This window comes from Gorilla gorilla, chromosome 1 (assembly GCF_029281585.2).
Source record: "Gorilla gorilla gorilla isolate KB3781 chromosome 1, NHGRI_mGorGor1-v2.1_pri, whole genome shotgun sequence".
Lineage (NCBI taxonomy): Eukaryota > Metazoa > Chordata > Mammalia > Primates > Hominidae > Gorilla > Gorilla gorilla.
In genome coordinates this window covers 101,018,857-101,039,883 of record NC_073224.2, presented here as the reverse complement: position 1 = coordinate 101,039,883, position 21,027 = coordinate 101,018,857, and the positions used below count along the sequence as shown (strand labels likewise).

At 41.8% G+C, this 21,027-nt stretch overlaps 1 protein-coding gene across 15 annotated transcripts in view; it reads right to left on the bottom strand.

The window, feature by feature from the left end:
• GON4L (gon-4 like) overlaps nucleotides 1-21,027 on the bottom strand; it is a 110,298-nt gene that overhangs the window by 43,454 nt on the left and 45,817 nt on the right. For all 15 annotated transcript variants that reach the window (XM_055361592.2, XM_055361601.2, XM_031010784.3 and 12 more), the window contains 3 exons: nucleotides 20,649-20,819; nucleotides 11,750-11,942; nucleotides 1,870-1,971 (listed from right to left, as the gene is read on the bottom strand). In XM_055361592.2, the coding sequence (XP_055217567.2) occupies nucleotides 1,870-1,971; nucleotides 11,750-11,942; nucleotides 20,649-20,819 (466 nt within the window). The remainder of the gene's footprint in view (nucleotides 1-1,869; nucleotides 1,972-11,749; nucleotides 11,943-20,648; nucleotides 20,820-21,027) is intronic.

The following is a 21,027-nucleotide window of genomic DNA, read 5'->3' as shown; positions in this document are numbered from 1 at the left end:
TTCTACATTTTCTCTAATTCCTGGTGCTTTCCTTTCAATGCTTCCACTATCCCTGTCATAATATATCAAAATAAATGAAAGATCTTCACAAAGGAAATGGTATTCTAATCTTAAAAGCAAGGTGAAAGGCACAATAAAGCAATAAAATAAAATGTAAGTTCTAAAGGATTGTATTTACATAATTCTCTTTACACAAAGAACTGCATTAATTAGGTATATCTTGGATGTTTATAAAGCTCTCTGCATAACCTGGTCAAGAGCCAGCATCTTACCTTCTCCATGTCGTGTATATTATTCCAGTACAGGGTCATGCATACATGCAATAAAAATCAATGGCTTATGAAATATATTTTTTATTTTTCTTTCTCCCCATAGGTAGAATTTCTTCAGGATGAAATGTATGTTTTCTATGCTTGACACACTAGCAAATGATATAATTTTTTTTTGAGTCAGGATCTCCCTCTGCTACCAAGGCTGGAGTGCAGTGGCACTATCATAGTTTGCCGAATCCTTGACCTCCTGGGCTGAAGCAATCCTCCTGCCTCAGCCTCCTGAGTAGCTAGGACTACAGGTACGTGCCAATACATTAGGCTAATTTCTTAAATTTTTAGTACAGACAAAGTTTCTCTATGTTGCCTATGCCGGTCTCGAACTCCTAAGCTCAAGCAATCTTCCTGCCCCAGCCTCCCAAAGTGCTGGGATTACAGGTGTAAGCCACCACTCCTAGCTCAATGATATAATTTTTTATAGAAATAACTCAGGCCAAGTTATCATAATTATTTTCCATACCTCCAGTCTTGTTCACTTTACCTAACAAATTAATACATTAAACTGGTATTAAATCAAAGTGATCTTTCTAAAATCCAAATCAATTCCTACCGATTTACTGCTTAAACCTCGTTTTTTTTTCAGGCGGAGTCTTGCTCTGTCGCCCAGGCTGGAGTGCATTGGCGTGATCTCGGCTCACTGCAACCTCTCCCGCCTGAGTTCAAACAATTTTTCTGCCTCAGCCTCCGGAGTAGCTGGGATTACAGGTGCCTACTACCACGCCTGGCTAATTTTTGTATTTTTAGTAGAGACAGGGTTTCGCCATGTTGGCCAGGCTGGTCTTGAACTCCTGACCTCAGGTGATCTGCCTGCCTCCACCTCCCAAAGTGCTGGGATTACAGGCATGAGCCACCATGCCCACCCTTAAACCTCATTTTGAGAGCTTAAAAATCCTCCATGATGTAAACACTACCTAATCTTATCTACCACTTCTCTGTCTTTTCACTCATACACCACCACCAAAGTACTTACTATTTTCCAAACATACTTTTTTGATGTTTTACAATTCTGTGGTTTGCAGATGCTCTTCTATTTGCAATATTCCTCTCTGTCCCTATTCACCAAATTTCTTATTCCTCCTTCAAAACTAAGATAAAAAGCCATTTCATTCTGCAAATTCTTTCCTAAGTTCTCCTATCCTAGTCCATATCATACACTAGGAGATGACACTCTCTTTTAGGTCATTATTATACCTTATGTAAAACCTGTTACAGCATTTATCACTTTGTATTGTAACTTTTTCTGTTTCTATCACCCTACTAGGCTGAACTCCTACAGCACAGATGCCATGTCTTATTCATCTTGCACAATCCCTGCCAAACAGTAAGGACTGAATACACGACTGTGGGATATACAAATGAATAACTAATGGGCTTTCTGAATATATACCTAAATTTAAAGAATCAGATCAATAAATGGGTAAAGGAAACCTAAATGTCTTAACATGGATGAGCTGCAAACTTCACCCCTAAAAATCTACAAAGTAAACAAAGACAGCTGCAAAGCAGTCAAGAGCAGGACTTAGAATAAACACAGACTCACTGGTGATTCTCACTGCCCGGTCAGTCCGGAAATCCTCTGTGTCTGGTTCATCAAGGTCTTCCAGAAAATTATATTCTGGATCATCATCATCATCTGCTTCATCTAGGAAAAAAAAGTGTTTCAGATGCTCATTAACTCTGTTCTCAAACTTCTAAGAATCTGTTCCAATAAAGCACATTTATTCTTTATTTTTTTGAGACAGGGTCTCACTCTGTCGCCCAGGCTGGAGTGCAGTGGTACAGCCTCAGCTCACTGCAACCTCCGCCTCCCGGGCTCAAGTGATCCTCCCACCTTAGCCTCCTGAGTAGCTGGGACCACAGGCATACGCCACCACACCCAGCTAATTTTGTGTAGTATATTCCATGAAAATAATACTTTCTGTAAAAGCTACTTGTACAGTGAAGCTGACAGTGAAAAAAGGAACAGCCCAAATTCCCAACAATTAGAGAATGACTATATAATTATAATTTCTTAGTATAAAATAGTACAGGTTGAGCATTCCAAATCCAAAACTCCAAAATCTGAAACTTTGTGAGTGCAAACATGACTCTCAAGGGGAATAGCCATTGGAGCATTTCAGATTTCAAATTTTCTTTTTCCTTTTTTTTGAGACAGGGTCTCACTCTGTCACCCAGGCTGAAGTGCAGTGGCACGATCATGGCTCACTGCAGCCTTGACTGCCCAGGATCAGGCGATTGTCACACCTCAGCCTCCCAAGTAGCTGGGATTAGGCACATGCCACCATGCCCGACTAATTTTTGTATTTTTAGTAGAGACAGGGTTTTGGTATGTTGCCCAGACTGGTCTTGAACTCCTGGGCTCAAGCGATCTGAATGCCTCGGCCTCCCAAAGTGCTGAGATTACAGTGTGAGCCATTGCACCCTGCCCAGATTTCAAATTTTCAAATTTAGTATGCTTATCTGTTAAGTATAATAATACATATATTCTAATATCTGAAAAAATCTGAAATCCAAAATACTTCCGGTCCTGAGCATTTTGGATGAAGGGGATACTCAACATGTACACATATAAAATGTGAATATGTAACCATTCTATAAAAGTTCAATACATGTATGACAAAAGTACAATATATACATAATAATCATAAGCATGAAAAATTATATCCTTACAATAAGAATCATAAATAACTAAAAATATACAAAAATAATAAACATTTGTTAGGTTAGAATAATAGAAATATGGATGTTTTTCTCCCTTTTAATTTTCTTTTTTCTTTTTTTTTTTTGACATGGAGTCTCACTTTGTCACCCAGGTTGGAGTGCAGTGGCATGATCTTGGCTCACTGCAAACTCTGCCTCCCAGCTTCAAGCAATTCTCCTGCCTCAGCCTACCAAGTAACTGAGATTACAGATGCCCACCACCACGCCCAGCTAATTTTTCTATTTTTAGTAGAGACAAGGTTTCACCATGTTGGCCAAGCTGGTCTCGAACTCCTGACCTCAGGTGATCCGCCTGCATTGGCCTCCGAAAGTGCTAGGATTACAGGAGTGAACCACAGGGCCCAGCCTAATTTTCTTTAATGTTAATGCTAAACTGTCTTTTCAATTACTAAGTAAAAATTATGAAGGAGTCATTAAATTATGGAATTATTATATATTAAGGTAATATTTTTCTCCAGATAATTTTAGATCAGTGTTGTCTAACAGAACTTTCTGTGATGATGGAAATGATCTATACATGTATTGTATTGTATCATACAGTAGCCATTAGCCACATGTGACTTGAGAAATGCAGCTAGTGTGACTGAGGAACTGATTTAAAAAAAAAAGACCAAAAAGAGAATACCTAAATTTCTTACTATCATGTATCCATTAAATAGAAGAGATGATCTCTATGTATTATAATGGAAAAATATATGTTATACTGCTAAGTGAAAGAAGCAAGTTGCAGATGAAGACCAATATGTATAGTATGATTCTTTTTGTGGAAAAAAATTCTTGTTTGAGATAAATACATGCTTGACTGAACACCCACAGAGTATCTAGAAAGAAACACATAAAACTATTAACAAAGATTTCTCTGTGTACCCTCCCACAATGTTTTTTTTTTTTTCTTTTTTTAAGGTGGAGTCTCGCTCTGTCGCCCAGGCTGGAGTGCAGAGGCTCGATCTCGGCTCACTGCAACCTCCACCTGCTGGGTTCAAGCGATTCTCCTGCCTCGGCATCCCGAGTAGCTGGGACTACAGATGTGCACCACCATGCCCAGCTAATTTTTATATTTTTAGTAGAGATGGCGTTTCACCAGGTTGGTCAGGCTGGTCTCACACTCCTGACCTCAGGTAATCCACCTGCCTCGGCCCCCAAAAAGTGCTGGGATTACAGGCGTGAGCCACAGAGTCTGGCGCCCCTTCCATAATGTTTTAACTTTTCATAATAAATGAGCATCTTTTTTTTTTTTCGAGAGGGAGTTTCGCTCTTGTTGCCCAGACTGGATACCATGCCTGGCCATAAATAAACATCTTTTGTTATAAACAGACATATACAGCCTGGGGCCAAGCATGGTGGCTCACGCCTGTAATCCCAGAACTTTGGGAGGCCGAGGTGGGAAGATCACTTGAGGTCAGGGGTTCGAGACCAGCCTGGCCAACATGGTGAGACCCCCCCCCCCCCCCCCCCCCGTCTCTAGCAAAAATACAAAAATTAGCCAAGAGTAATGGTGCGTGCCTGTAATTCCAGCTACTTGGGAGGCTGAGGCAGGAGAATCACTTGAACCCAGGAGACAGAGGTTGCAGTGAGCTGGGATCATGCCACTGCACTCCAGCCTGGGCAAGAGTGAGACTCCGTCTAACAAGAAAAAAAATACAAAACACACACACACACACACACACACACACACACACATGTCCTGGGCAACACAGTGGGAACCAATCTCTACAAATGACTTTTTAAAAATTAGCCAAGTGTCGTGGTGTGTGCCTATAGTCCCAGCTACTCAGAAGGCTGAGCTGGAAGGACTGCTTGAGCCCAGGAGTTTGAGGCTGTAGTGAGTCATGATCACGCCACTGCACTCCAGCGAGGGTGACAGAGTGAGACCCTGTCTCAAAAACAAATATATATTTTTTATATAAATATAAATATATATAAATATATATATACTTATATAGACACACATTTAAAATTCACAATCACTGAAAAATCTGTGCTGATTAAACCCTAATCTAACTTGATAATTCTTTACTCAACATTTATACTCAGCTTATAATACATTAATTTGCATTCTTTACACATAACTATTTAATTATCAAATCTTTTTCATCTATTTGTGGGTTTAACTTATCAGTACAGATTCTTTATTTCTTTAGGAATAGAATACTGTCTTCATAATTCATAATCTCTATAGTACTTTCTATATAAGTCTCTTCACAGCAAGTTTTTTTTTTTTTTTTTTTTTTGAGACGGAGTCTCACTCTGTCGCTCAGGCTGGAGTACAGAGGGGCGATCTCGGCTCGCTGCAAGCTCTGCCTCCCGGGTTCACGCCATTCTCCTGCCTCAGCCTCCCAAGTAGCTGGGACTACAGGCACCCGCCACCACGTCAGGCTAATTTTTTTATTTTTATTTTTAGTAGAGACGGGGTTTCACTGTGTTAGCCAGGATGGTCTCAATCTCCTGACCTCATGATCTGCCTGCCTCAGCCTCCCAAAGCACTGGGATTACAAGTGTGAGAGACACTGCGCCTGGTCAAAAAGTTCTTAACAAACATTGCTGAATAATTAAAGTTCTGGAAGAGCCCATAATAATGAGTAGTGTGCACAGGTTTGGACTCCATCTGTTTGGATGCAAGAACTGCAATAGATAGCTTCTGCCCACACCACACAAATGGGTCAGCCAGTATTATTCTTAGAGCACTCATTTAACAAAGATGCTGAAAAATCATTTAGGGGGGATTCTTCTGAGTTCTGCTTAGCTTTTAGTACCCTGATTGTGGAATATGTCCTCTGAGCTTAATCACTTTTTTGACTTATTAACAATGTCAGTATTTACCCAGCTGATATACCCCTCCTGTATTGTCTTTTAACTCAACTGGTAGATCTGGAGGCCACACCCATCCTAATCATTGGCTTTGTGTGCTCTTTTAAAAATCTGTCCGAATAGGCACATACAAAAATGCTGAAGTTTCTGGGCGTGGTGGCTCACGCCTGTAATCCCAACACTTTAGGAGGCCAAGGCGGGCGGATCACCTGAGGTTAGGAGTTCAAGACCAGCCTGACCAATATGGTGAAACCCCATTTCTACTAAAAATACAAAATTAGCCGGGTATGGTGGCATGTGCCTGTAATCCTAGCTACTAGGGAGGTGGAGGCAGAAGAATTGCTTGAACCTGAGAGGTGGAGGTGGCAGTGAGCCAAGATCGCACCATTGTACTCCAGCCCGGGTGACAAGAGTGAGACCCTGTCTCAAAACAAAACAAAACAAACTGAAGTTTTATTTTAAGAAAAGAGGATTTTCACCCTCCCCCTAACCATTAGTCCAATTCCCCAATCAACCTTTATCATGCACTCTTACCTTTCCCAGACCAGTAGTTTCCAATCCTTTAGATATATCAGAATTAGATCCCTAGACCATACTCATTAGATTCTGATTCAGTAGGTAAGGGGTGAAGCCCTGAAATCTGTATCTTTAATAAACATCACCCTACATATCCATACACTCTTCAATTCTGATTCAAGTTCTCGGAACCAAATTATGAGAAACAAAATCCTGAAAGTCAGTTCTGCCTGGCCTTTCCTTCCCAATAGCTACCATCTCAGGCCTTTGAACCAAAGTGATGAAAATAAGCACCAAAGCTGCTGCTACCAATAACGCTAGGAGAACCTGACTTTCTTAATGTAATTATTTTGTATTAGCCTGGGCCAAAGATAAAAAGCACAGCTTATTATGAAGGCCAGGAGCAGTGGCTCATGCCTGTAGTCCCAGAACTTTGGGAGGCCAAGGCAGGCGGATCACCTGAGGTTGGGAGTTCGAGACCAGCGTGACCAACATGGAGAAACCCCATCTCTACTAAAAATACAAAATTAGCCAGGCATGGTGGCACATGCCTGTAATCCAGTTACTTGGGAGGCTGAGGCAGGAAAATCGCTTGAACCTGGGAGGCAGAGGTTGCGGTGAGCTGAGATCATGCCATTGCACTCCAGCCTGGGCAACAAGAGCAAAACTCCGTCTCAAAAACAAAACAAAACAAAAAACACAGCTCATTATGAAAAGTCATATACTTTTAAAAAATGGTTTAGGCTGGGCATGGTGTCTCACACCTGTAATCCCAGCACTTTGGGAGGCCAAGGTGGGTGGACCACTTGAGATCAGGAGTTCGAGAACAGCCTGACCAACATGGTGAAACCCTGACTCTACTAAAAATACAAAATTAGCCAGGCATGGTGGCACATGCCTGTAAACCCAGCTACTTGGGAGGCTGAGACAGGAGAATCGCTTGAACCTGAGAGGCGGAGGTTGCGGTGAGCCGAGATCGCGCCACTGCACTCCAGCCTGGGGGACAAGAGTGAAACTCTGTCTCAAAAAAAAAAAAAATGGTTTAGGCCAGGTGCGGTGGCTCAAGCCTGTAATCCCAGCACTTTGGGAGGCTGAGGCGAGTGGAACAGAAGGTCAGGAGTTCGAGACAAGCCTGGCCAATATGGTGAAACCCCATCTCTACTAAAAACACAAAAATTAGCCGGGCATGGTAGCGCGCACCTGTAGTCCCAGCTATTTTGGAGGCTGAGGCAGAAGAGTCGCTTGAACCCGAGCGGAGGTTGCAGTGAGCAGGGATTGTGCCACTGCACTCTGGCTTGGGCAACAGGGCCAGACTCTGTCTCAAAAAAAAAAAAAAAAAAAAAAAGGTTTAACTTACCGTGAAACCTGTCTGATTGAGACATGTTCCTAGAATATTAAACTGGGTTCTACTCCTAGGAGTATAACAAATTGATTCTGTAACTTTGAGCAAGACAATGAATTTCTCTGAGATTTCACTGCCTACAAAGTGGTTAGAACTACCTGTCCTTGGGCAACCCACTCGGGTCCCCTACCACGTTGTGGAAACTTTGTTCTTTAACTCTTCACAATAAATCTTGCTGCTGCTCAAAAAAAAAGAACTCTCTGTCCTGTCTATTCCTTTTTGTGGAGATTTCTGAACCTGGTAGAAACAGGAAGTGTCAATAAACTTTAAAAGATATGTATCTCCCAAAAATCATATAAAAATTTCATGTATTTGGATATTTTCTGGGGGAAGGCTGCATAGTTTTCATCAGATTGTCAAAGGGGTGAGTAATGGAAAACTCAGAAGCTTAGACTCCTATCAGAATGACTAATGGGATAATATATCAGTTGCTAATTATGAAGGAACTGATTCTATACTTTGCATGTTAATGACTCAGCTTCAAACTCAATCTTTTTCTCCTTACACAATTTTTTTCATTTTGTGGCGTGTTAGCCCCTCTACTACAGAGGGTGGGTAAAAAAAAGAAATATGATAAGATTTAAAACAATTTGCTTCTTGTTATTTTCTCTCTCTTTTTTGAAATTTTATTTTATTTTAAAAATAGAAATGCCAGGTGCGGTGGCTCATGCCTGTAATCCCAGCATTTTGGGAGGCCAAGGCAGGTGGATCACCTGAGGTCAGGAGTTCGAGACCAGTCTGACCAATATGGCGAAACCCTGTCTCTACTAAAAATACAAAAATTAGCCAGGCAAGGTGGCAGGCGCATGTAATCCCAACTACTGGGGAGGCTGAGACAGGAGAATCGCTTGAACCCAGTAGGCAGAGGTTGCAGTGAGCCGAGATCACACCACTGCACTCCAGTCTGGGCGACAGAGCGAGACTGTCGAAGAAAAAAAAAATAGAAATGAGGTCTCACTGTTTCCCAGGCTGGTCTTGACTTCCTGGCCTCAAGCAATCCTCATGCCTTGGCTTCCCATAGTACTGGGATTACAGGCATGAGCCACCACGCCTGGACTATCTTTTCTAAATGTTTGAGAAAAGTCTTAAATTTAAATTTAGGACTAAAATTTAATTATTTTTATCCCCACATTAATGTGGAAAACTAAAAAGTAACTACACATTGAAAACTCTCACAGATGCATACCAAAGTATTATCAGTAGTCCCTCTGGGGAACCAAACTTGAACCTTGGTGTCAAAGGCTTTGGAAATGACTGGTAGGAAAATGGAGTGCCAATAAATAAACTCCAAGAGATACATAAACCCCAAAAAAATCATATTAAAAATTTCATGTATGTAGATATGTACATTTTCCTTGGGGGGGGGGAAGGCTTTAATTGTTTTATTTCTGTAATATTTGATTTCTTTATACCAAGCATATATTACTCTTACAGTTTTACAGTGAAAAAAGAGAAAACTCTGGAAAGAATATATCCTACAGAACCCAGCATATAGAGTATATCATGTCACTTCTACTCAGACGCCTTCTCTCTTCCCTGTCACTGTTTTCAAAAATCTTTCCAAGGTCCATTTCAATTACCAGCTCTTTCATGTAGCTGTCTCTGATCATCCTAAACCAAAGTTACCCTGTCCTCTTCTAAAATCTTACAACAGCATTTATGCCACTTTGATGGCATATCTGAGTTTATTCAACAACTTCATTCATTTACAATATACTGGCTGAGCGCGATGGCTCACTCCTGTAATCTCAGCACTTTGGGAAGCAGAGGCAGGAGGATCGCTTGAACGCAGGAGTTCGAGACCAGCCTGGGCAACACGGCAAAACCCCAACTCTACAAAAAATACAAAAATTGGCCGGGCATGATGGCACAAGCCTGTATTCCCAGCTATTTAGGAGGCTGAGGTGGGAGAATTGCTTGCGCCAAGGAGGTCAAGGCTGCAGTGAGCTAAGATCTCACCACTGCACTCCAGCCTGGGTGACAGAGTGAGACCCTGTCTCACACACACAAAAAAAAGTACAATGTATTGTGAACCTAACAATGGGCCAGGCTCCCTGTCATTCATAAAGCTTTTATTCCATGACCAAATGATTATGCTCCTTTATCCCTCACAGATTCTAGCACAATGCCTTGTATAAAGAAAGTACTCAAACATTTGCCAAATGATATACTATATAACTATTAATAGTATCATAAGGTACATTCAAGGACCTGTTATTTTCTTTCATTCACTTATCCTGACTTACTCCTAGAATTACCTACCCAGCCATTTACTCAGTCTGTTTCTTTTTTTTTTTTGAGATGGAGTCTCGCTCTGTTGCCAGGCTGGAGCGCAGTGGCGCGATCTCGGCTCGCTACAACCTTCGCCTGCCAGGTTCAAGTGATTCTCCTGCCTCAGCCTCCTGAGTAGCTGGGACTACAGGCGTGCACCACCACGCCCAGCCAATTTTTGTATTTTTAGTAGAGACAGGGTTTCACCCTGTTGGCCAGGATGGTCTCAATCTCTTGACCTTGTGATCCGCCCGCCTCGGCCTCCCAAAAAGCTGGGATAATAGGTGTGAGCCACCACGCCCAGCCTACTTAGTCTGTTTCCATCCAAACTTTTATCTGATCAATATTTCTTCCCCATTTCTGATAATACCATTACTTCTTTAGGGTCACCACATACTTCAACCACACTGTTCTATGAGGTGCTATCAATCACCAGACTCCATGCTGAACAGTCTCCCTATCAATCCCATGCAGTACCAAGAGACTGGGCATGAGATCAAACCAAGTCGATCTGACTTGTTCCCCTGGATTTTATAACTGGAGCTTGCAGGGAGAGTCCTGAAGTGTAGACAAAGCAACAAGTAATCACGGAGTGTTTATGAACAGAGCTCTAACCTTGTAGAAAAATAAATGTGAGAATGGAGCTGAGTGACAAAAGGAAGTAAAATAGAGAGGAACGGGGGATCCTAACAGTGCCTCAGTTCCACTGCTGATTTACCACACTTCCCAAAGTCTGGTTTCATTTCACCCCAGCAAGATAGAGTTAGGATTCTTTCACTTGCATCATGAAGACCCTTAACTAACACAGTGTTCTTTTGGTAAATCATCGAACCCTAATGAAATCATACATAAAATTTTGAGTGGGCCAGGCACAGTGGCTCATGCCTGTAATCCTAGCTCTTTGGGAGGCCAAGGTGGGAGGATCACTTGAGGCAGGAGTTTAAGACCAGCCTGAGCAACATTTCTCTACAGAAATTTTTAAAAAATTAGCCAGGCAAGGTGGTGCGTGCCTATAATCTCAACTACTTGGGAGGCTGAGACCTGAGGAGGATCTCTTGAGCCCAGGAGTTTAAGGCTACAGTGAGCTATGATCACCCCACTGTGATCCACCCTGGGCAACACCCTGTTTTGGGACAGTGTCTCAAAAACAAAAGACAACAACAAAACTACATGTGCATGTATGTTTCAAGGGATTCAAACCTTAGCATTCAACAATCTTAGGATTCAAAAGATTCCTTACCCAGAAAAAGAAATGTTAAGAATTGGCCCAGGCACGGTGGCTCATGCCTGTAATTCTAGCATTCAGGAGGCCAAGGTAGGAGGATTGTTTGAGGCCAGGAGTTTGGGAACAGCCTGGGCAACATAGTGAGATCTCGTTTCTACAAAAAATAAAAAATTAGTCGGGCACAGTGGCATGTGCCTGTAGTCCCAGCTACTCAGTGGGATAAGGGGTAGGATTGCTTGAGCCCAGGAGGTCAAGGCTGCAACACTGCAACACTGCACTCAGCCTGGGTGACAGAGTGAGACCCTGTCTCAGGAAAAAAAAAAAAGAAAAATTAACTACTGATTTAAGATAAATTATCAGTTAAATACAAATTAAATCAATTAACCCAAACCATTCCATTCTATACCCTTCCAAATACTAAAAATTTTACAACAGATAATGGACAGTATACATAATAAATCACAAACCAAAACTTACCTTCATTCCCCACATCATCATTCATAAGTCCCCCTAGCCACATCTTCCAGTCCTCATCATCTGCTGTATTGGGGTCATACATATCTGGAGTGATGTCTGGAGCTTGGAGCTCTGCCTCTAATTGGCCCAGGGGAACATCTTTCAGGGGCATCTTAGAACGCGTTCGAAATGCAATGAGACTGTCATCCATGGGCTGGACAATGGAGAAAGAAAAGTCACTGAGTGAGTGATGTTTCCAAACCTCATCATCACTCCTTTTCTTCTCATCTTAGCTTAAGTAACAGGATCCTTCCTCTAAACAATTTGGATTTATTATTGTTTGAGAAACTTTAAGAAACACGACATAAAAAAGAAATAAAATAAATGACATCAGTTTGAAACCAACATTTTAGGAAAATTTATAACAGCTTTATTGATATACAATTCACATACCATAAAATTTACCCTTTTAAAGTGTATAATTGAAAGGATTTTCATATATTCACAGTTATACAACCATCACCATTATCTAATTTCAGAACATTTCATTACCCCAAAAAGAAATCCCATACCCATTAGTAGTCGCTTCCCTTTCCCCCTCCTCCCAGCCCCTGTTAAGCATTAATCTATTTTCTGTCTCTATGGATTTGTTTCTGCTGGACATTTCACTTAGATGGAATCATAAAATGTGTGGCCTGTCTCTGGCCGCTTTCAGTTAGCATAATGCATTTAAATCCCATCCTGTTGTAATATCTATCAATACTTTTTTTTTTTTTTTGAGACGTAGTCTTGCTTTGTTGCCCAGGCTAGAATGCAGTGGTGCCATCTTGGCTCACTGCAACCTCTGCCTCTTGGGTTCAAGTGATTCTCCTGCCTCAGCCTCCCAAGGAGCTGGGATTACAGGCACCAGCCACGACATCTGACTAATTTTTGTATTTTTACTAGAAACGGAGCTTCACCATGTTGGGCACGCTGGTCTCGAAGTCCTGACCTCAGGTATCTGCCCACCTCAGCCTCCCAAAGTGTTCGGATTACAGTTGTGAGCCACCATGCCTGGCGTTTTTTTTTTTTTTTTTTAAGAGACAGAGTCTCAATCTCTCACCCAGGCTACAGCAGTGGCACAATCAAAGCTGACTGCAGCTTCGAACTCCTGGGCTCAAGCAATTCTCCTACCTCAGCCTCCCAAGTAGCTGGGACTATCGGCATGTTCTACCATGCTCGGCTAATTTTTTTTTTTTTTTTTTAGATGGAGTCTTGCTCTGTCACCCATTCTGGAGTGCAGTGGTACGACCTCGGATCACTGCAACCTCCGTCTCCCGGGTTCGGGTGATTCTCCTGCCTCAGCCTCCCAAATAGTTGGGACTACAGGCATGTGCCACCACACCTGGCAAATTTTTGTATTTTTAGTAGAAATGGGGTTTCACCATGTTGGCCAGGCTTGTCTTGAATTCCTGACCTCAGGTGACCTACCTGCTCAGCCTCCCAAAGTGTTGGGATTACAGGTGTGAGCCACTGGATCCATACTCAGCTAATTTTTTTCATTTTTTGTAGAGATGGGGGTGGGGGGACTCCCTATGTTGCTCAGGCAAGTTTCGAACTCCTGGACTGGGCTCAAGTAATCCTCCTGCCTTGGCCTTCCTAACTGCTGGGATTAAAGGCATGGTGGTATGTGCCTGTGGTACCAGCTACTCAAGAGGCTGAGTCAGGAGAATTGCTTGGGTTTAGGAGTTCAAGGTGACAGTGAGACATGTACCACTGCACTCCAGTCACCATGCCTGGCCCCGAATTCCTTTTTTCACCCAATAATATCCCATTGTATAGATATACCACTTTTGTTTATCCAATTATCTGTTGATGGAATTCAGATTGTTTCCACTGTGGGGCAATTAAGTATAATACCGCTGGCTGAATGCATTGGCTCACACCTGCAATCCCAACACTGTGGGAGGCCGAGGAAGAACTGCTTGAAGCTAGGAGTTTGAGACCAGCCTGGGTAACATAGTGAGACCTCATCTCTGCCACAAACAAACAAACAAACAAACAAACAAATTAGTTGCATGTGGTGGCACCAATTGTAGTCCCAGCTACTTAGGAGGCTGAAAGAGAAGGATCTCTTGAGACTAGGAGATCAAGGCTGTAGTGAGCCATGATTGCACCATTGTACTCCAACCTAAGCAACAGAGACATCTCAAAAAAAAAAAAAAAAAACAGGGCCAGGCACAGAGGCTCACATTTGTACATCTGTAAACCCAGCACCTTGATAGGCTGTGGTGATAAGATCGCTTGAGTCTAGGAGTTCAAGACCAGCTGGGCAACACAGCAAGGCCCCCATCTTTACAAAAAATAAAAAGTTAGCTGGGAGTGGTGGCATATGCCTGTAGTTCCAGCTATGCAAGGGCCAACGTGGGAGGATCATTTGAACACAGGAGGAGGTTGAGGCTGCAGCAAGCTGAGATCATACCACTGCACTCCAGCCTGGGCAACAGAGCAAGACTCTTATTTAAAATATTTATTTTTAAAAAATGAGGCTGGGTGCAGTGGCTCACACCTGTAATCCCAGACTTTGGGAGGACAAGGTGGGCGGATCACGAGGTCAGAAGATCAAGACCTTCCTGGCTAACAGTGAAACCCCGTCTCTATAAAAAATACAAAAAATTAGCTGGGCATGGTGGCGGGCGCCTGTAGTCCCAGCTACTCAGGAGGCTGAGGCAGGACAACGGCATGAACCCGGGAGGCAGAGCTTGCAGTGAGCCGAGATCGCACCACTGCACTCCAGTCTGGGTGACAGAGCCAGACTCCGTCTCAAAAAAAAGAAAATCAGAAAGTGTGAGACCTCCATCTTTGTACTTTTTAAAGACTGCTTTGGCTATTCTGGGCCTGTGCAATTCCACATGAATTTTAGGATTAGATTGTTAATTTCCACAAAAATGGTAGCTGGGATTTGGATAGGGACTGCATTGAATCTGTAGATCAATTTGGGAAGCTCTCCCTAGACTACACTGCATCAACCTCCTAATGGGTTTCTGTTTACCCTCTTGCTTTACTCTAGTCCATTTCCCACACGTTAACCAAAAGGAATTTTTAACATTAATCCAAAAATATCACAAAAATCTTTTCTTATTTATTTATTTATTTTTTTGAGATGGAGTCTCACTCTTTCCTAGGCTGGAGTGCAGGGGCATGATCTCAGCTCACTGCAACCTCCACTCCCCACATTCAAGCGATTCTCCTGCCTCAGCCTCCTAAGTAACTGGGATTACAGGTGTGCGCCACCACACCCAGGACATTTTTTGTATTTTTTGTTAGAGATAGGGTTTTACTATGTTGGCCAGGCTGGTCTAGAACTCCTGACCTCAGGTGATCCACCCGCCTCGGCCTCCCAAAGTGCTGGGATTACAGGCATGAGCCACCACACCGGGCATCTGTTCTAATGTTTAAAATAAAATCTACACCCCTTATCATGGTTTCCTAAGACCTTCATGATCTAGCTCTTCTTGCCTTGCTCTCTGACCTCATTTCTACCTCTTTTTCACGATCCCACCCTTCATGTAGTTTCTGTTCCTTAACCATGCCAAGGTTGTTTCTATCTTAGCGACTTAGAATGTGCTGTTTCTTCCATATGGAGCACTTTTTCTCCTCAGATCTTTTACATGCCTGGTTTCCTCTCATTTGGATCTCAGTTTAAATGCCATCTCCTCAAAGAGGCCTTTTTTCTTTTTGTTTTTTGTTTTGTTTGTTGACAGTCTTGCTCTGTGGCCCAGGCTAGAGTGCTGTAGCGTGATCACAGCTCACTGCAGACTCGATCTCCTAGGCTCAGCCTCCCAAGTAGCTGAGGCTACAGGTGTGTAACAGGATGCCCAGCTAAGTTTTGTGTTTTTTTGGTAGGGACAAGGTCTCACTAGGTTACCCAGGCTTGTCTTGACCTCCTGGGCTCAAGTGATCCGCTCTCCTTGGCCTCCTAAAGTGTTGGGATTATGGACATAAGCCACCAAACCGGACCCTGTTTTTTTAAATTTTTTTTAAAAAAGTTCTCATACTGTTACCCATGCTGGAGTATAGGGGTGCAGTCATGGCTCACTGTAGTCTCAAACTCCCAGGCTTAATCAATCCTCCTGCCTCAGCCACCAAGCAGCTAAGAATACAGGCATGCGCCACCACACCTATATAATTTTTCTGAGTTTTTGGAGAGATGGAGTCTCACTATATTGCCTAGGCTGGTCTCAAACTCTTAGCCTCAAGCAATCTTCTAGCCTAGGACTCCCAAAGTGATGGAATTGCAGCCAAGGAGGTCTTTTTTGATCAGCCTATCTAAAGTTCTCTGACAGGAAGTTTCATATTTCCTCATTTTAATTTAGTTCATAGCACTTAACCACATCCGAATTTACTTGTTTATATGTTTATAGTCTATCTCTCCTCAACAGACTAAGTTCCATGAAGAACAATTTTTTCTGTCTTCTACACTGTTGTTTCTCAACTTCAACCATTCAGTATGTGTTTGGTAAATAAATGGTTACATAAAAAACTATTACTGCTCCTCCTACTACATACTCAAAAGCATGGTGATTAAATGACTCAGAGCTATTCCATTCAATATTCTATTTTTAATTATATATTTATATATAATGATAAATTATATACTTATATAATGATAAATTATATACTTATATAATGATAAATTATATACTTATATAATGATAAATTATATACTTATATAATGATAAATTATATACATATATAATGATAAATTATATACATATATAATGATAAATTATATACATATATAATGATAAATTATATACATATATAATGATAAATTATATACATATATAATGATAAATTATATACATATATAATGATAAATTATATACATATATAATGATAAATTATATACATATATAATGATAAATTATATACATATATAATGATAAATTATATACATATATAATGATAAATTATATACATATATAATGATAAATTATATACATATATAATGATAAATTATATACATATATAATGATAAATTATATACATATATAATGATAAATTATATACATATATAATGATAAATTATATACATATATAATGATAAATTATATACATATATAATGATAAATTATATACATATATGATAAATTATATACATATATAATGATAAATTATATACATATATAATGATAAATTATATACATATATAATGATAAATTATATACATATATAATGATAAATTATATACATATGTATAATTATAAATTATATACATATATAATTATAAATTATATATATAATTATATATATATATATTTTGAAGTGGAGTCTTGCTCTGTCACCCAGGCTGGAGTGCACTGGCGCCATCTCGGCTCACTGCAACCTCCGCTTCCCGGGTTAAAGCGATTTTCGTGCCGCAGCCTCCCGAGTAGCTGGGATTACAGGCACTTGCCACAATGCCCAGCTAATTTTTGTATTTTCAGTGGAGACGGGGTTTCACCATGTTGACCAGGCTGGTCTCAAACCTGACCTCGGGTGATCCACCCACCTGGGCCTCTCAAAGTGCTGGGATTACAGGTGTGAGCCGCCGCACCCAGCCTTAATTGTATTTTTTAATTTTAGGATTTCTTTTTAAATTATTATATCATACTTTAAAATTTTAGGACAGACATTTTTCATTGACCTGCAAGAATGATAGGGGAAACTTGGAACATTAAAATTTACTGGCTAAGGCCAGGCGTGGTGGCTCACGCCTGTAATCCTAGCACTTTGGGAGGCCAAGGCAGGCGGATCATGAGGTCAGGAGATCGAGACCATCCTGGCTAACACAGTGAAACCCCGTCTCTACCAAAAAATACAAAAAATTAGCCGGGCATGGTGTGCGCGCCTGTAGTCCCAGCTACTCGGGAAGCTGAGGCAGTAGAATGACATGAACCCGGGAGGCAGAGCTTGCAGTGAGCCGAGATCACGCCATCACACTCCAGCCTGGGCGACAGAGTGAGACTCTGTCTCAAAAAAAAAAAAAAAATTTACTGGCTAAGGCCAGGCGCAGTGGCTCATGCCTATAATCCCAGCACTTAAGAAGTTGACAAGGGTGGATCACCTAAGGCCAGTTCAAAACCAGCCTGGCCAACAATAAAACCCTGTCTCTACTAAAAAATACAAAAAATTAGCTGGCGTAGTGGTGCGTGCCTCTGGTCCCAGCTACTCAGGAGGCTGAGGCACGAGAACTGCTTGAACCCGGGAGGCAGACGTTGCAGTCAGCTGAGATCACACCACCGAACTCCAGCCTGCATGACAGACTGTGACTCCATATCCAAAAAAAAAAAAAAATTACTCGCTAAATGTTAGAATTACAAAGTCATCATTTGACAATGACCATAGTAATGGCTGTTTCAAGAAAGAAAATCAGGCCAAGCGTGGTGGTTCACGCCCGTAATCCCAGCATTTTGGGAGGCTGAGGCAGGTGGATCACGAGGTCAGGAGATCAAGACCATCCTGGCTAACACGGTGAAACCCCCATCTCTACTAAAAATACAAAAAATTAGCCACGCATGGTGCGGGCGCCTGTAGTCCCAGCTACTCGGGAGGCTGAGGCAGTAGAATGATGTGAACCTGGGAGGCGGAGCTTGCAGTGAGCCGAGATCGCACCACTGCACTCCAGCCTAGAGGACAGAGCAAGACTCCATCTCAAAAAAAAAGAAAGAATAATCAATGGATGCCAATATTAGTGTGAGAAAAATAATTTGATTGATTGGGCTGGGTGCATTGGCTCACGTCTGTAATCCCAGCACTCTGGGAGGCTAAGGTGGGCAGATCACTTGAGGTCAGGAGTTCGAGACCAGCCTGGCCAATGTGGTGAAACCCCATCTCTACTAAAAATACAAAAAATTAGCTGGGTGTGGTGTCAGGCACCTGTAATCCCAGCTACTCAGGAGGCTGAGGCAGGAGAATTGCTTGAACCCCGAAGTGGAGGTTGCAGTGACCCAAGATGGCACCACTGCACTCCAGCCTGGGAGACAGGCAAGACTCTGTCTAAAAAAAAAAAAAAAAAAAAAAAAAGAAGGCTGGGCGCGGTGGCTGACGCATGTAATCTCAGCACTTTGGGAGCCTGAGGCGGGTGGATCACGAGGTCAGGAGATCAAGATCATCCTGGCTAACACAGTGAAACTCCATTTCTACTAAAAAATACAAAAATTAGCCAGGCGTGGTGGTGGGCACCTGTAATCCCAGCTACTCAGGAGGCTAACGCAGGAGAATCACTTGAACCCGGGAAGCAGAGGTGCAGTGAGCTGAGGTCGTGCCACTGCACTCCAGCCTGGGCAAGAGAGTGAGACTCCATCTAGGAAAAAAAAAAAGAAAGAAAGGAATTCGGCTTTGAAGTATATCCCCACATGATATATACTAATTAAAAATGGAAAATAATAACTTTACAATGGAAAAACCAAGCACACACCACCTTAACCAAGTGATGAAAGTTAACATGACAGGCATCACGTGCCTTCTGATATGATGCAATGAGAAACACACATCACTCTTCCAGTATTTGTAACAAAAGTGCAAAACCTGAATCTAGGAGGAAATATTAGAAAAATAAAAATTGAAGAACATTCTACAAAATAAATGGTGCATACTCCTCAAAACTGTCAAGGTTATAAAAGACAAAGACTGAGAAACTGTTCCAGATTAAAGGAGACTAAAGAACAAGACAATTAAATAGATATTTAATCCAGGGTTGAATGCTGAATAGGGAAAAAAAATTTTTTTTCCTCCAACATAAAGGGCATTATTGGGACAACAGATAAAACCAGAATAAGCACTTTAATATATTATGTAATATTACTGTATCCTGATTTTTTTTTTTTTTTTTTTTTTGAGACAGAGTCTCTCTCCATTGCCCAGGCTGGAGTGCAGTGGCGCAATCTCAGCTCACTGCAACCTCTGCCTCCTGGGTTCAAGCGATTCTCCTGCCTCAGCTTCCCAAGTAGCTGGGATTACAGGCATGCGCCACGACACCTGGCAAATTTTTGTATTTTTAGTCGAGATGGGGGTTTCACCATGTTGGCCAGGCTGGTCTCGAACTCCTGACCTCAAGTGATCCACCAACCTTGGCCTCTCAAAGTGCTAGGATTACAGGCACGAGCCACCGCACACAGCCTGTATCCTGATTTTGATTAACACTATTATACTGTGTTAATACAAGATAATAAACTCTTTTTTAGAAAATATACACAAAAGCATGTAGAGGTAAAATGGCATCATGCCTGCATCACACTCTAAAATGATTTAGAAAATACTATGTGTATATACAGAGAAAGAGGAAGAGAACCATCAAGCAATTGTGGTAAAAGGTTAATTTGGGGGAATTTGGGTGAAGCTTTTTCCTATGTTCTACATTTTAAAATGCTCTCTGCTACATAGTTCATTTCTTCCTTAGAAACTGCCATTCTCAGCCAGGCACGGTGGTTCACACCAGTAGTCCCAGCACTTTGAGAGGCTAAGGTGGGAGGATCACTTGAGCCCAGGAGTTCAATACCAGCCTGAGCAAAAATATAGGGAGACCTCATCTCTACAAAAAGCTAAAAAATTAGCCAGGTGTGGTGGCATATACCTGTCCCACCTACTCGGGAGGCTGAGGTGGGAAGATCACTTGAGTCTGGGAGGCGGAGGTTGCAGTGGGCCAAGATCACACCACTGCACTCAAGCCTGGGTGACAGGGTGATACCCTGTCTCAAAAACAAACAAACAAACAAAAAAACCCCCAAACTGCCATTGTCACTTTGAGCAGAAAATAGCACTAGCCAAATACAAAGTATCAAAGACTAACTCTTACTTACATAAAATTGTAGTTATCTTTTCCTCTCCCTTCCCAGCCTGAGCAACAACTACATTACTCCACTTGACTTTCTCAGTGAAGTACAGTTTTAATATTTACCTGGAAAGAATCCATGCAGACTGGACTGGAAGCCAGCTCCTCATCTACCGCATGTAACTTCTCCATGAAAGTACTATCTCTGGTCTGTTTCGGCTTTGGAGGGGGCGGGGGCCCCATGGGCACTACCTCAGCACTGATGTGCCTGATGGCTGGTGTGGTGACTTTCTCAGCCTGATTAAAAGAGGTGACTGCATCAAAAAAGGAAGGAGGTAAGAAAGAAAGAGAAAGCAAAAAAAGGAAAAAAAGAGGGAAAAAGAGGCAGACTTTCCATACACCATTGTCCTTTCTCTTCTCTAGTTAGAGGTACATAAAAACAAAGACACCAAGTGTATTGATCTAATTAGTTTTCATCCTATTTCTAGAGAAGTCAACAGAATGC